The 16609-nt window shown below is 55.5% G+C and overlaps 2 protein-coding genes across 7 annotated transcripts in view; both read right to left on the bottom strand.

Annotated features, from left to right (window-relative positions):
- Positions 1-2643, bottom strand: part of LOC119256519 (biogenesis of lysosome-related organelles complex 1 subunit 5-like) — an 18304-nt gene extending 15661 nt beyond the window's left edge. For all 6 annotated transcript variants that reach the window (XR_005127816.2, XR_005127815.2, XR_005127814.2 and 3 more), the window contains exon 1: positions 2526-2643. Coding sequence is in view for 1 of the 6 variants with exons in the window: in XM_037524335.1 (XP_037380232.1) it covers positions 2526-2643 (118 nt within the window). In the remaining 5 variants the exon portion in view is untranslated. The remainder of the gene's footprint in view (positions 1-2525) is intronic.
- The window catches only part of LOC119256520 (eukaryotic translation elongation factor 1 epsilon-1-like), a 17523-nt gene extending 2248 nt beyond the window's left edge, over positions 1-15275 (bottom strand). The window contains exons 1-4 of the mRNA XM_037524336.2: positions 15189-15275; positions 13962-14162; positions 11113-11208; positions 8005-9170 (exon numbers count right to left, since the gene is read on the bottom strand). Coding sequence (XP_037380233.1) covers positions 9030-9170; positions 11113-11208; positions 13962-14162; positions 15189-15275 — 525 coding nt within the window. The 3' untranslated portion in view covers positions 8005-9029. The remainder of the gene's footprint in view (positions 1-8004; positions 9171-11112; positions 11209-13961; positions 14163-15188) is intronic.
- Between the last annotated feature and the right edge of the window lie 1334 nt (positions 15276-16609).

The following is a 16609-nucleotide window of genomic DNA, read 5'->3' on the forward strand; positions in this document are numbered from 1 at the left end:
CCCCCAGGCGCCTCAGTCACCCCAACGCGTCAGCCCCAGGCTGCCAGCTCTCAGGCTCTGCTGTTGACCATGCGGTTCCAAACTAAGTCCAAGCACCCGCTTTGTTCTTAACTGCTAGCACTTGAGGCTTCAAGACCTGACACCCAACCTTCAGGAAGGCCCCCTCCCCCTAACACCCACCTGGGGCCAGAAACCCTCTGACCCAACCCTTAAGCACTGAAATCATCACGTGTCCCTCCCGCTGGGAGCTGGTAACGAAACTCAAGAAATACGTGCTCACAGTCGCTCATCTCCAAGCAGGAGGGCCGAAAACACATTTTTAGCCCGAAAAGGGCGGTTCCATAACAGACTTCCAGTTAGATTCAATATTACTGGTTTAGCTTGAAAACTTTCTCACAAATGGTTTTTGCTTAAAGAAAAGTACACTGCAGCAAGGGATCCCGGCGGAGTGAAAGGGAGCCTGGGAACGGGAGAAAATATTTGCAAATTATGCCTCTGCCAAGGGCTTAGTGTCTAGGACACAGAACCTCGACAGAAACGAATGGATTAGCTACAAATGGCAAAGGACTTGAACAGCGCCTCCTCCATGGAAGCCGAACACATGGGCCCACACACGTAAAAAACACACCCGGCATCACTAGTCATTCGGGAGACAGGAATCAATGGGAATCAAAGCTACAAGGTACGCCTTCAAGAAAACCACCAGGGTGGCTGCCGCGAGAGCAGAAAACAGCAGGTGGTGACAAGGACGTGGAGAAAGTGGGGCCAGGAGCGTGGTGAGGGGGAACATAACCTAGCACTCCCTTGACCCAGCGACTCCACTGTGGCCTGACTGCTTTCCACCAGACTCCTGTCTCTTGGAATGGAAAGCAGGGGCTCCAATGGGTATTCGCACACCCATGTTCACATTCACAAGCACCAAAGGTGGAAGCAATACACGTGTTCATCCACGGATGGTGGGTCCACGCCGTATGCAAGCGCCCGTCACCGGTGACGCTTCAGATGGCGACAGACTACAGAAGGGCCTGTGGCTCCCACGGCTGCCTCACGCGGCAGGGGCGTGGCGGGCACGGCAGCTGGGGGTGTGATCACTCTGTGATGTCTGCACAAAGGCAAACCACCTGCTGGTGCTCTTGTTAGAATTGTCCCGTAGGAGACACGACAGCACACACGGAGGGTGCCACAGCTTCAACAAGGAGTCTGACTCTCACTGCAGCCTGGATGCACCTCGAGATTGCCCCAGGGAGCCCACACGGCATTATTTCACTCTCCGAGATATCTAGACTAGTCAAATGCAGAGACAAGCTCCAGAGGTGGCTGCAGGGAAGTGGTGTGACTTAACGCCACCGACCCACACATTCAAAGTGGCCAGGATCAATTCTGCTACGTGCACTTTGGTTTTTAAAAATGTTGTCGCTGGGGCCTCCCTGGTGGCGCGAGGGGTTGAGCACAGCACCGTGAAGCTGTCCGCAGCCTCTGCAGCGAGAGTTCCATCCCCGGCCAGGGAGCTACCCACAGGGCGCAGCAGACCTCTCCTGTCTCCCCGCTGCTTCCCTCGGCAGTGGGTTTCAGTGGGTCCATCTGTTCTGCTCCCCGCTGTCTCTGGGGAGTCCTCTCACCCCGCACCTCTGGCCTGCACCCCCGTCCCTCTACGCATAAACAAATCTAAAAAGAAGCCGCAGTGGGCGCCCCGGGGACTTCTGGGGGGGCCGGGGCTGCCCCGGAGGGCGGCGCCTCCCGCACCCTGGCTCCGCTTGGGGCGTCCGCGCAGACACCGCTTTGCCGGCACGACCAGCGCAGGGGGGCGAGGGCAAGGACGAGGCGCAGAGCGTGCTGGTGGCGAGGGGGGTCTGTGTGGTGCGGGCGCGCGTGGCGGGGGGGAGGGGGAGGCCGTCGTGACGGGGCGCGCGGGGGGGGGTAGAGGGGGCGCCATCGTGACGGGGCGCGCGGGGGGAGAGGGTCGTGAAGGGGCGCGGGGGGAAGGGAGCGGCCGTCGTGACGGGGCGCGCGTGGGGGAGAGGGCGGCCGACGGGGCTCGCAGGGGGGAGAGGGAGCGCTGTCGTGAAGGGGCGCGCGTGGGGGGGAGGGGGCGGCCGTCGTGACGGGGGGGGGGCACGCGGAGGGGAGAGGGAGCGCCGTCGTGACAGGGCGCGCGCGGGGGGGGGGTGGCGGCCCTCGTGACGGGGCACGCGGGGGGGGGAGGGGGCGGCCGTCGTGACGGGGCGCGCGGGGGGGGAGAGGGAGCGCCGTCGTGACGGTCGTGACGGGGCGCGCGGGGGGGGGGGCGGCCGTCGTGACGGGGCGCGCGGGGGGGAGAGGGAGGCCGTCGTGACGGGGCGCGCGGGGGGGAGAGGGAGGCCGTCGTGACGGGGCGCGCGGGGGGAGAGGGGGCGGCCGTCGTGACGGGGCGCGCGGGGGGGAGAGGGAGGCCGTCGTGACGGGGCGCGCGGGGCGGGGGCGTCACCGAGGCGCGCGGACACAGGCCGCCCCTGCGCGCCGCCGGCGGAGGCGCGGGGCCCTCGTACCCTTGATGATGAGCTGCGCCGCCGAGCCCGCCGTCCCCAGCGAGTCCCGCTTCCTGGTGCCGCCGCCGGTCGGTGCGGCCTCGCCGGCCCCGGGGCCCTCCGTGGCGCCGCCGCTCATACCGGCCACTACGCCCCCCTCAGCGGAAGCCGCGCCTGCGCACGCCAAATCGGGCGCGCGCCTGGCGTCATCCGACGGCGCGAGTCTACCCGGCGTGCCGTGCGGGAAGGGCGCAGGGGCGAGAGGAAGCCGGTGCCGCCATGCTGGGTGCGGGCAGAGGCCGCGCGGCGCGGAAGGAGCGTCAGGCCCGCGCTGGGCTTCCGGGGCCCGCCGAGCGCCCGCCTCCCCGCGCGCCCCGGGGCCCCGAACTCTCGGGCCCGGCATCACTTCCCTGGGAAGGAAGACGCCTGCTTGCAGGTGACGTCCGCCTTGGCGGGGTGCACGTCCCGCCGCCGGCCGGGGCTCCCCGAGGCCGCAGGCGCGCAGCCCCCAGGGCTGCCGGAGGACGCCGTCCACCCGGGGCTTCGGGGGTCCCGCGGGGCCCGCTGCCGTGTCTGCTCGGGACTGACCCGTGCGGGGAGAGCCGTATTTAGGAGCTGGGACCTCCCGCGAGCTCCAGGCCCTGGTTTGAAGCTACTGCTTTGCCTGGGGACGCCGGCCGGTGGACAGGCCGGCTCGCGCCCCAGGCGTGGAGACCAGCCCAGTACTACGGTCGGGAAGCACACACGAAGGGCCTCCCCGTTCTCCGCAGCCCTCTCTGCACAAGAGCGTTCCCCGGAGTCAGCATCAGTCACTGCCACACCATGGAATTGTAAAAGATTTTTCTTTTTTCTTAAATTTATCTTTATTATTTATGCATGTAAGTGCAACAGGGTGGTCCCCAGGAAAGGGGGAGGTTCCCTGCCCCACCCAAGGGAGGGTGGAGCTGAGCAGCAAGAGGAGAAGCAGAAGAAGAGACTGAGGAAGGAAGCAGGATGGAGCCAGGAGACCTGAAGGAGGCGCATGGAGCCTAGAGACATGTGAAGAAACTGCGCTTGTCTTTTGGTCGTGGACTGGGTGACACAGATGTGGGTGAGACCCATGGGGAGGTGACAATGGCAGCTTTTATTTGGATGTTGATTTTGCTCTTTTCCTTCCGGGCTTGTCCGGTTGTTTGTGACCCTTTTCTGTGGGTCCCCACTGGAAGATGTTTTAGACTTGTGGCAGGCTTTGGGGCCTTGCTCTGGGCCGACCCCATATGGATGGAGTTTTACCCACGAGGGGATGGGTAACTTTGGGTGCTTCATTTAGAAACTAGACTCTTTGCCTTACCTGTATTGTTTCCTAGTTTTATTAAAGTTCCTTCCCATTAAAGTGTCATATGTTTTGTGTTGATGCGGCGGATGGCAGAACCCATTTAGAATAGGCAGGTTTGCGGGGTTTGGGCTGCCCCTCTCCCTGTCCTCTGTGCTGGGCTCTCGATTCCTTCTCCGTCCGTATTCCCTATCATCATCTGAGCCTCTACTCTGTGCTAACATCTGTCTCCTTTCCTCTGTGCTGGGCTCTCGATTCCTTCTCCGTCCGTATTCCCTATCATCATCTGAGTCTCTACTCTGTGCTAACATCTGTCTCCTTTCCTCTCTCCTTGGTTCCTGGTTCTGTGTACCCCTCCTATATTCCCTCCTGTAACCCCTACGTGAATCATCCTGTCGTGGTGTCCTCAGTGTCCTATCCTGCCTTCTGTAATTACTGCGTCTGCCTCTTCTCTGTAACCTGGGACAACTGTCCTTCCAATGTCCCTCTTCCCTACAGAAAGCACACTGATCTCTTCCTAGGGGTTCACATCTCCGTCCATTACTGTTTTCCCGAAACCTTGGCCTGTGCTCTCTTTGTACAAAAACTGTCGCAGGAATCTGTTATAGGACAGGGAGAGGGGCAGCCCAAACCCCGCAAACCTGCCTATTCTAAATGGGTTCTGCCATCCGCCGCATCAACACAAAACATATGACACTTTAATGGGAAGGAACTTTAATAAAACTAGGAAACAATACAGGTAAGGCAAAGAGTCTAGTTTCTAAATGAAGCACCCAAAGTTACCCATCCCCTCGTGGGTAAAACTCCATCCATATGGGGTCGGCCCAGAGCAAGGCCCCAAAGCCTGCCACAAGTCTAAAACATCTTCCAGTGGGGACCCACAGAAAAGGGTCACAAACAACCGGACAAGCCCGGAAGGAAAAGAGCAAAATCAACATCCAAATAAAAGCTGCCATTGTCACCTCCCCATGGGTCTCACCCACATCTGTGTCACCCAGTCCACGACCAAAAGACAAGCGCAGTTTCTTCACATGTCTCTAGGCTCCATGCGCCTCCTTCAGGTCTCCTGGCTCCATCCTGCTTCCTTCCTCAGTCTCTTCTTCTGCTTCTCCTCTTGCTGCTCAGCTCCACCCTCCCTTGGGTGGGGCAGGGAACCTCCCCCTTTCCTGGGGACCACCCTGTTGCATAAGCACGCGGGTCTAGGCCATAGGTGCAGGGGGTGAGAGGATGCACCAGAGTGGGAAGAACAGGAGGACCCACTGAAATCACTGCTGAGGGGAGCAGTAGGGAGACAGGAGAGGTCTGCTGCACTGTGTGGGTAGCTCCTGGCCGAGAATCGAACTCATGCTGCAGTGGCTGTGGGTTAGCGTCACAGTGCTGAGACTTAGCCCTGCGCCCCCAGGGAGGCCCCAAAGAATTTTTCTTTTTTAAAATTATTTTTTTCTTTGACTTATAACCCCTGCCCTCAGCATCATCCCTTCTGCCCTTTTGACCCTTTCTCCCCTGCCCCCTTCGGAAACCTCACTTTGTTATTAATGTGAATTTTTCTAATTATTTTTTGAGGGTTTTTTTTTTTTTTTGCATCAGGGAAATGATGTTTACTTAGTAGAAGTAAAGTTGTCACTTCAGGGTAAATCCTGTGCTAGCTCCATATTGAAGTTTATGAAAATTAGAAAATAAAAATGAGTATTTAATTACATGCATGTTGAGAACAAAATTGAAATTCATTCCTTGGAATAAGCTCGTCACAGGAAGATAAATATCTTTGGGAGAGGAGTGTTCTATATTACTTTGCTTTGCTTTGCCAAATTCACTTTGCGAGGTTCCCTCTGGACCACGGGCATTGCTGTTTACTCCCTGGGTCTGTTTTTTAAGGAGGGTTAAAAAAAAAAAACCCTGATAGAGGGCCTCTCTGGTGGCACAGGCGGTTGAGCGCCACGCCGTGAAGCTCTTCGCAGCCTCTTCGCAGCCTCTGCAGCACAGGCTCAATCCCCACTGGGCACAGCAGACCTCTCCTGTCTCCCCACTGCCCCCCTCAGCAGTGAATTTCGTCAGTCTGCCTGTTCTGTTCCCCGCTCTATCTCTGGTTTAGTCTATCACCCTCCTGCACATCTGGCCTGTACACCAGTTCTTGTATGCATAAATAAATTTTTTTAAATAAACCCTGGAAAAAAAAAAACAAACCACCCTGACAGAACCTGATGGAGGCAGGGAGGGGGAAGGAGAGAGGGACTTTTGGGGTGAGAGCTGGGCAGGCCCGCAGGTTTGGCAGCACACTGTGTGCTGGATCTGTGGGGAGGGGTGTGACGCGGTGGGCAGGGCATCAGCGGCACAGCTTAGGAGTCCTGGGAGCCTTCCCGCCCTAGGTCCCAGGTCCCCCTGGAGATGCTTCTGGTGCAGTGACACCCCTGGAGACACGCAGCACCCTAGGGAACTGTGCCCACGACAGGGTCGGGCCATCACCACAAGGCCCACCCTGCACACTGAGTCAGCTGTGCAGAAAGCAAAAGCACCCATTTTGGGGTGAATGCAGGGGCCTCTGTGGGCCACAAGCTCCTGCCAGTGTGGACAGTGGTCCGCCCAGCTCAAGGACTCAGACCGGCCTGCAGACGGTGGGTTGACCAGCTCAGGCAGTTCCTGCCGCGTCACCACATCTGCAGCCCATTCCCCAAACCAACCCCGCCCCCTGGACCAGGCTCCCCTCCAGAGACCTCCTGCCCAAGAGCCAGCTCAGGCCACATCTGAGAGGTGGCAGGACCTGCAGGGCTGGAAGCCAACCCGAGGGCAAAAGTCTCTCAGGGCCTTTAGAATACGTGTGCATGCACATGTGTATATACGTACGTCTTGTGCGTATTCATGCATTTAAAAATTTTTATTGTCTGTGTATCTGTCCTTGCGTGTGTTTGCACCTCTGGGTGTGCATGTGTGTCGGTGTGTCCCTCTGCGTCTGTCTGTCTGGCAGGTCAGGAGGAAGGGGGCAGTGCAGGAAGGACAGCCCTCGTCACCTGAGCAGATGGGCTCAGGGATGGCGCCGCAGCAGCCTGGTGCTGGCAGGCAGGTGGCTGTGTCTGTGTCTGTGCTGGGGCAGCTCTATCTGCAGCTCTATCTGGCCAATGACCTGTGCGGCTACTTTATTTCAAGCCTAACTTGGACAGACAGGCCCAGCGGGCATGAATTTCTCAAGCAGATGCTGTTAGGGAGCACAGTCATCCAACTTTGGGACGGCAAGGACAGACGACACCCAGGGAGCCACCAGCCAGCCCGCCGCTCGCCCTGGGGACCCAGCCTCCGGGAAGTGGCACAGAGACTGAGCGAGCATCCAATTAGCTCGCCAGGCTGGAAAAGAGGCAAAGCTTTCCTCCTCCCCACGGAGAGGAAAGCTGAAAAGCTTGAGGCGCTGTTCCAGGCTGCCTGATAAACTCCTGTAGCAGCCAGGATGGCCAGGCCTCCAGGCCTCCGGACCCTTCCCTCCTCTTTGCCTCCCTTTGACCTTTCTTGTAAGGGAAAGATGAGCTTTGCGAGCCGAGATAACAGCGGGAATCAGTCTCCAGCAGCAGGGGGAATGAAGGCAGAGTCTGCAGGGATGTGGCTCCAACAAGAAAAACATCGGTGCAAATCACATCCCGTCTCCTTCCTGCTGGGCTGGCGTCAGCATTAACCTGCCCGCGCGGCGAACCCAGCCAAGGCCCAGAGCCATAGGAGAGGGAATCCTCACTCTACCACTAAAGTGTGTCAAACTTCCTCTAAGCTTTACAGCTTTACAGATCTGCTAAGGCCTGCAAGCTTGCCACAGGTCAGAGGGACCTATGGAGGGGAGCAGCAAGAAAGGGAGCAGGCAGGCCCCTGAGAGCTGGGATAGAAGTGGAGAAAGCAAAGCACAGATCAAGACAGGGGCTGCCCTATCAGCCTCGCAGGCACTCCCAAGTGTCTCCTCCAAGCTCCATCAGTTCTTGGGGGCCAGTCAAAGCCAGAGAAGCAAGCACCCCCGAGCCCACCTGCCTTCCGTGTCACTGAGCATCAACTGGCCACTCGGCTCTACCCCTAATCCCAGAAGCCAGTCCAAAGCGGGGGCAGGAAACATAGCACCTCCATTTCCAATTCAAAGCCTCTTTCTAAAAATTTAAATACTCTCATGGGCAAACCCACCCTGTGACGGCCGCCTTGGTCCCTTACGACATGCTGACATACCTGGCCGAGAAGTCGTTGGCTCAGTGGTAACGGGGCAGAGGGAGGGACCACGTGTTGCTGAGCTTCTCCAAGTATACCGGCTCCCGCATCCTGCCACCTCTGGGGCGTCATCAGGGTTTTCACAAGTTAAGAAAACCTGCTTGGCCAGCGGGCTTCAGGTGACAGAGGATGTGAGCCTGCCCGCTGTTCCTTCCACAGAACAGACTCTAACTCCAGGCGCAGACTCATTTTCAGCACCTCGACCATCAACAAGAGAGTTGCAAAGGCTCGATGTTTCTTATCTGGAAACAGCCGATCTCAGCTCTCAGTAATGGGCCCAGCCGGTGTGAGTGAAGGCAGCAGATGAGAGGCAGAGGAGTCCGCCCCTCACGCGTCCTGTCCCACCGTGGGGCGACCCGCCAGCGGCTTGTGGTTCAGATAAATCGAGTCGTCAAATCCAAAGCCAGTGGGTGCGCAGGAATTCCCCTTTCGTCTTCAGCCACCGAGTAATTCAATGAGCCCAACAACAAACCCAACCGCCAACTTGGGGAACATGTCAAATTCTGGCTTAACTGGGCCGGCTCTACCGCTCAGTTTCACCTGCAGGAGGAAAGGAAAGAAGCAGCAAGGACTTTCTCGAGCACATTTACTGGCTCACATAAATACCTGGAGACACACGCATCTGTCTCCGTGTCCCGGCGGAACTGATTACGGTTCTTCACGAACTATAAACACCCACAAACAAGGGGACGTGCAGTCACAGAGCGAGGGTCCAGCAGGGAGCCCGTCATGGTGGGAGGAAGTCAGATTTACAACTTTAGAGTCACACTGCACCTATCAGAGGAAGCTAATTTATAACCTGAGCTCAACTCAAGCGCTCACAGCAGTGAGAATATCGGGAGACTTTCAACTAAGGAACAGATAAAATGTCCAGACACAAGCTCATACTGAGGGGGAAAAAAAAAATCTACGGAGTTTGACGGGCAGAGGGCCAGGAGAGGGCACCGCCAGCTCCAGGCAGATGCGCCGCGGCGGCAGAGACCAGGCTAGCGGGGCTGGGCGTACAGCCGGCTCTTGATGAAGACCACGCGGGCCAGGTGCTGCCGGACGCCAGGGTAGTGCTGGATGTGGCAGAACCAGCGCGACACGTTCAGGTACTGCTCCTTCTCTTGAACTGAGAGCTCGACCTGTGCGGAGAAGAAACACATACAACACTAGTGACTCAGGCCGCTGCCACGGGAGACAGCTGGAACCAGACCCAGCGGCCAGTCCTTGCTGAGGGAGGTGTGAGACTCAGCCACGCCGGCCACCCCTGCTGGACGCGTCCAGGTTCCCACCGAGAGCTGCCTGCGTGCCAGGGAGATGGCCCGGCTCTGCAAAATGACCCCGACTGGGAAGAGTTTGTCTTTCAGTTTACTGGGAGGGAAGCAGGAGAAAAGTAGAGAGTAGCTGCCGAGAAGCTAAGAGAAGATCTTTTCTCCAAGGTTTAAAGAAAACTCACCTATACAAACAAAGGCATCGAGGGAGTGACAAGGGGCCACTAGGTAATCAGACACACCCATCCTGGGGGACTGGTCGGGTGTGGGGACCACAGCTCCTTTCCATGGGACTCTGGGGGGGATGTGAGGGTAGGGAGTAGCAGTGCAGCTCACTCTAGTGACTGCTTCAGCCCGCAGGGCAGGCAGAGTCCAGGGGCTTCCAAAGAGCCAGCCCTCTCCCTTGTGCTGTGCCAAGAAGCCGCCCTTAATGTGCAGCAGGCACAGGGCTCCCGGCACCTGCTCGGGAGCACCCAGAGACTGGGCCGCGGAAAGCCGAGGGAGACCCATCCACGCCCATTACCTCACGCCAACTCCAGGCGGGCGCCCCAAACACCCCCTCTCTCAAGAACTGTGCCATAGCCAACACAGAACGCCAACTGTCAACACTAGCAACAAACAGGGAAAGGCAGGCATGCTGCATTTTCTCAAGAGGTGTTTCTGGCCAGCTCGAATGCCCGTTTCACATCTACTGTAAGGTGATCTAGAGAGAGTGTGGTCTCGAGCCTTGTCTCTGCCAGGCCAGCTCCCTGCAGTGACTGGCAGTGAAAGTCCCACTTAGTCACATCCATGACGACTCACACAGGCACACCCATCTTGTTTGAGGGGCTGCAGCGACACAGAAGAGTGTCACACGCTCCTGTGTCACACACCCGTCACACCCACAATTCAGCATGTCCACAGTGTGGAGGTAAAAGATTAACAGTCATGAAAACCAGTCAAGAATGCCGCTGTTTATGCAAAAGTTCCTTTTTCACTAAAAGAGAAAACGTGGTCTCTCACGTCAGAATCTCATCATCCCGCACTCCGGGGGACAGCTCTGCAGCCTCCACGACCGGGCAATCAGTCCGCATCTCAGAAGGTGAAATGCCTCTGGCTCTTTGCCCCAGTCTTTACCACACGCAAACTTGGCCACCAACGTCAAAAGAAAATGTGAGGTTTTTAAAAAGCTCAACCACTAGTAAATACTGACACAGATCCGAGAGGACATGCAAGTGACTTTCTAGGTCACAGACCAATGCACCGCAGTTCAGCAAACACAAGACACCAACCTTGTGCCAGACGGGCCCCAGGTCAGCCACCAGGGGGCACACGTGAGCCAGGCTGACTGGCCATGACCAGGGAGGGTCCTCAGAGCTCCAGCATTTTAGGGCACTGTTAGTGAGGGCTGGGTTATTTATTAACATGGGCATCAGCCACTGCATTCACATTTACTTAAGAGCAATCAGGGGGCGGAGTTCATGGGGAGTAAGAAATGAAGAGGCAGGACAGTATCCAGAACACGGGGGCTGAAGTGAAGCCCCCAAGGGTGTAGGGTTACATGCTGGGGCAGGGGAGGGTGACCAGGCCCAAGGGGGGGTGTGGGTGGGGAGGGAGGAGCTGCTGTGAAGCCCAGGAGAAGCAGGAAGGGGGACATAGCAGGGCCAGCAATAGGCTGCCACCCCATCACATGAACATACACAGGAACTTCTGCACCAAGTGCCTCAAGAAAAAGTAGCCCGTTTGTTAGAGAAATTTGATTTAAATTCACAACACATGGAAATAATCATCCTGACCTTTGCATAAAAGAGCCAATGATGATTCAGACCCTCACCATGAAGCGATGGAGTCCATAGTACAGGAGGATGTCTGCTAAGGTGAAGTTATGTCCCGCAAGGTAGACTTTGTCTTCGAGGTAAGAATTAAGATCCTAGGAAAAAAACAAATAATTAAAAAACAAAAACAACTCGGCAACAATAAAGCTAGCCGCCATCATCTGACTTAAAACACCAGGTTATTAAAAGCGAAATAATGAAAAACACGGACAGAGTTAGCTTAACAGGAGAGCGCAAAGTCATGTGCCAATCACTCCGCTCTAAAATCAGCGTGAACATTATTAGTCTTGTTCAATTTGAAGGAAACGGGAAACCATTAGAAAATGGTATTCAGAATGCGGTCTATGATCATTTCAAAGCCTCCATTGTTTATCTTGCGGGGACCATTTTGTAAATCATATTCATGTTGGATTCGTCTTTTCTATTAAAATAGAAAAAGGTCAACAATTTCCGTCTCCCGAGAGAATTACAAATTACCGGTCTGCTGCATTTTTACACATGTGCATTTTAAATGTCGGAGGATATAAGTAACCAAATTTACTACCTTAACCACATGTGTATAATTAAGAATGTGTTTGGATTAATGTTTTTGTGCAGCTGATCTTCAGAAATTTTCACCTTGCAAAGCTGAAACTGTACACCTACCAAACAAACCTCCACCTTCTCCTCCCTAGGAGCACGCCTTCCTAATTTCTGTCTCTATGAATTTGCTCCGGGAACCTCATGCTACTTAAATAAGTGGGATCCTACAGGATTTGTCCTTTTGTGACTGGCTTGTTTCGGTGCAACGTCCTTAAGATCCATTGGTGTTGAGCAGGTAACACAATGCCTCTTCCTTTATTTTTTTTTAAAAGAAATTTACTATTAATTTTTTTTAGTTTTTTTTTTTTAAAGATTTATTTATACAAGAACTGGGGTACAGGCCAGAGGTGTGCGGGGTGAGAGGATTCCCCAGAGAGAGTGGGGAGCAGAACAGGCAGACTGAAATGCACTGCTGAGGGGAGCAGCGGGCGAGACAGGCGAGGTCTGCTGCGCCATATGGGTTTCTCCCCAGCCAGCCAGGATTGAACCTGCGCTGCAGAGGCTGCAGACAGCTTCAGAGTGTGTCATTCAACCACCTGTGCCACCAGGGAGGCCTTGCCCTTCCTTTTTAAGGCTGTGTAATATTCCACTGCAGGGACAGACGGTGTTTTGTTTACGCATTGGTGTGTGGGTAGCTTCTGCCTCATAGCCGTTCTGAGTAATATTGCTATAATACAGCATATGAACACAGGGCCCTGGAGACCCAGTCTGAATTCTTTTGGGGTGTTCCCAGAATGGTAACTCTATTTTCTTTTGAGGAGTCACCACACCGACAGCTGCTCCTCCACTTGACAGTCCCACCAACAGTGTTCACAGCAGCTGGGATGCGGGAAAAGCCCAAGAGCTGACCACGGGTGGGTGAGGAGAGGATGAGGCCTAGTCACCCAGTGGAAAGCTACACAGCACTACGAAGGAGGAGCTCTTGCTGTCTGCAAGGATGTGGACAGAGCCCCAGGGGTCTGTGCTAAGTGAAGTCAGTGCAAAGGAGAAAGATGTATGACTTCACTTGTTTGTGGGGAGGAATAAAGGGGAGGAAAGCAATCAAACAAAACCAGAAACAAACCCTTGGACTCTGATAACAGAATAACGATGTCCAGAAGCAGGGATGGGGAGGGACTAGGTGGAGGGTGACTGGCGTGTGAGATGGGGGCAGGTGGTAGGGACGGGGCCCAGGTGAGAAACTGTCCACCTGGATCCTGGACAGTGTTGGAAATGAACATTACCTCAAAAAATAGAGGAAAAGGGCCTCCCCGGTGGCGCAGAGGTTGAGCGCTGGGCTGTGAAGCTGCCCGCAGCCTCTGCAGCACCAGTTCAATCCCCGGCTGCTCCCCGGCCACAGGCAAGGGTCCCACATGGCGCGCAGACCTCTCCTGCCACACCCACTGCTCCCCTCAGCAGTGTACTTAGGTCCTTCTGCCTGTTCTGCTCCCGGCTCTGGCTCTGGTGAATCCTCTCACCCTCCCCCACTCTGGCCTGTACCCCAGTGCTTTATAAATAAATAAATAACTCTTAAAAAAAAAAAAAAAAAGGAGGAAAAAGGAAGACTTGGACAGCAGCTCCCCAGGTGATGGGAGACTTGACCAGAAGTCACATGACTCCCACTGTAAAACCAGGACCAAAGGCACCAGGTGGGTGTCCAGTTGACTCTGAGGCCCTAAAGCCTCTTCAGGTTTTAAGTCTTTCTTTAATTTAAAAAAAAAAAAAAAAAGTCTGCTTTATTTTTATTAAATAAATTAGCAAAATTAACTTTATTTGACTGTTTTCATTCTCAGTGACTCCAGAACCATACTTGGTGTTACATTTTATTCCAACAGACTCTGTTATTCTCATTTGACTTCTTTGGAGGAAAACAACTCTGAGAGCAGTAAGCCATAAGGGGGGAGGTGGGTCTTCCGGATTACAATCCCTTGACTCAGCCCTGCCTTTAAGGAAGGCGAGATCACTCAGGCCAGAGGAGACAGCAACCACAGCAGAAAGCCAGCCCACAAGGCCGGCCAGGATCCAGGCTCTGCAGAGAGCCAGGGCAGACAAGCCCAGGGATCCAGGAACTGCCTCAGGCTGAAGCTAGAAGAAGACGTTTCTAGGAAGGGGTGTCTGAGCTGAGACCTGACAGGCTGGCAGGGGCACGCCTGCTGCAAGCGGAGGCACCCCACAAGCCAAACTGCCCAAAGCAGGAGGACACCAGAGAAGAGGCCACAGCTCCGGCTACTGATCCCAGGGAGAGACGCTGGGATCTCACCCTACAAAGATTGGGCAGCCCCTGTACCTTCAACAGAGTGCGCATGTCCTCTTTGCTGGGGTGGCCGTCCACTCGAGTCACTCTGTACTCCAGCCATTGCTGAACTATGGCCTTTTCCTCCGCAGTGCTCCCCAGCAGGTGCTCTTTGTTGGCCTGTTTGACCAGATGAGCCGCGATGGTCGCCAAGCCAGTTAGACTCGGGCCAGAGTTTGTTTGAAGAACTGGAATCTTAAGAAGGGGGAAAAAAGGGCTTCAGATCCATTTAAAATGCAAATCACGAAGTATGTCCTAGTTAGGGCTAAACCCTACAAGTTTTCCCAAACACTAGGATTGGGTCCTAAGGCACTAAGTGATATACAAATGAAAGAGGGGAAAATATACAACTTATGTGTAAATTAAAGAGACAATTTGCTATTTGATAAGAGACTTGACAAGCCCACATTTCACCCCTTCCAGGCTGCACTTTCACTGACTTGTAAGACTGTCACTTGGCCCCAATGAAGATGAGAAAATGAACAAAAAGTGAGAGTCATGGGGAAAAGCTTACAGGGGCAAAAAGGTATGTCCTTTGTCTTCGCACCCACTGTCCTCCAGGACAAACCACCGCCTCTGTAACACACACTGTGCCAAGCAATCGGGTCGCCAGACCTCCGCCTCTTTCCCCACTTGGCAGCTGAACTCAATCTCCAGACCTCAAAACGCCTTCCTGGATCTTGAAGATTCTCACCTTCTCAGCTCCCTGGCTTCAAAGGGACACGTCACCCGGCGCCATGAAGGTAGCTGCCAGGTTGCTCCAGGGCCCCAGAGCGTCCCGAGGGAGAGGGTCGGCCCTCACCACCGGCTCCCCAGGCCCTTAGCCCCCGAAGGGGTGTCGATGGAAGACGGCACCAACGCCCCACGGAGCCCCCTGGAGCCTCCAGTCCCCTGGGCTCCTTCTCAGAACGGGAGACGCCAATTCCCCCGGCGGCCGCCTGGGAACACCCCCTCCCGAGACCGCGGGGCTCGCAGTGTGACGCCACCTCCCTGAGAGCCGGGTGCCACTCCGGAGGCCGCGCCCCCTCAAGCCGCGGGCTCCGGGCGACGCCTCCTCCCGGGCACCTGAGGCCGCAGGAGCAGGTGCCTCCCCCGCGAGGCCGCGCACCACGCGGAGGCGCCGACCGGCCCGGGCGCGCACGTGGGCGCCCTGACGCCGCCCCGCCCCGCCCCGCCCCGTCCGGCCCCCCAGCCCCGGCGCGCCCGCCCCGGCGCGCTCACCTGGCGCTCGCCCCGCGCGCCGTACTCGCGCCCCCCGCGCAGCCCCAGCGACCTCGCCAGCAGCGCCAGCTCCGCGGCCGCCGCCATCTTCCGGCCGAGCTCCCGGGGGGGGGGGGGCGGGCCACCCCCATTGGCCGGAGCGCAAGGCCCGCCCCATCGGCGTCGCCGCCCATTGGCTGAGCGCCAGGGCGGGCTCAGCGGAGGGGCGGGCCCGGGGCGGGGCTTGGTAGCGGGACGGGCAGGGGCAGCCCGGCGCCCCGGGACAGCCCGGCCCCCCGGGGACAGCCCGGCCCCCCGTGGACAGCCCGGCCCCGGGGCTCGGTCCTGCGGAGATGGAATCCGTGGTCCTCAGGGGGCGGGCGCCGGCCCGGCTGCCAGTTCGCGGGGAAACTGATTTGCCATGCCAAGATCTTTTTATTAATTGGAATTTATTACCATTAATTACAATCTATTCATTGAAATGCTGTTTTCCCTCGTTTGGCCCTGGAATCTGTGAATTTGAACTATTAAATTGGACACAAGCAGTTCATACTCTATGAGGAATTTCTAACATGTGGGGATTCACTGTATGGTGAACTGGAAAACCTAGTTTCTCTTGTCAATCTACAGCTCCACAGTAGCTATACAATTACGAATGTGAAGATTATTCACAGACCACTGGGTATGTCAGATAGCACCAAGTAGGCCGCATAGCCTAAGAAAACCAGCCATCATTGTTAGGGGGAAAAGGATGTCTTAAAGCTAATTCCATACAGGTTTTGTGGACTCCACCCCCACCCCAGGCCAAAGCCAAAGACACTGGGAACTCCAAATCCCGTCACCACCAAAGGGAAGGTAGCTGGGACCTGAGGGTGGGGTTAAGGTTCAATATCGGGGCTGCTCTATAACATTACTACTTAAGGAGCTTGATTTGCAATACTAGAACCATAAACCAGTGATGTAACTTACATAGCTTTTGATATGTAAATGAGGGGTGAGTTAGATCCATAGGTAGTTATTAATAGCATTTGCATACTTGGCCTCAAATATGTAAATATTGGCCTCAAATTTGGCCTCAAATATGTAAATATTGTATACACACAATATTCCCAAGTAGAGGCATGCTTGTGTTTTCAAGATATAAAATGGGTGCTATATGTTAATGCCTTGACTATTTCCAAAAGTTTTCTGAAAATAAAGGACATTTTTCACATGGAAGGATGAATAAAAAAGTGTGTTATCAGCCTGCAAGAAATAGAAAAGAAATGCTACAAGGTAGTTCATACTAAATTAGAAATGCATCAGGTGTAGCAGAGAATGCTGCGAGTGTGGGGCCCTGAGCTTTGGTGTTTGATTGGAGAGGCACTGATAATAATTGATAATTTATTTAGCTCCAGTACCAGGGCTAACCACAAAGCAGCACACAAGAGGGGCAGATTCTC

Source organism: Talpa occidentalis, unplaced genomic scaffold, assembly GCF_014898055.3.
Source record: "Talpa occidentalis isolate TD23 unplaced genomic scaffold, MPIMG_talOcc4v2.1 talOcc4.301, whole genome shotgun sequence".
Lineage (NCBI taxonomy): Eukaryota > Metazoa > Chordata > Mammalia > Eulipotyphla > Talpidae > Talpa > Talpa occidentalis.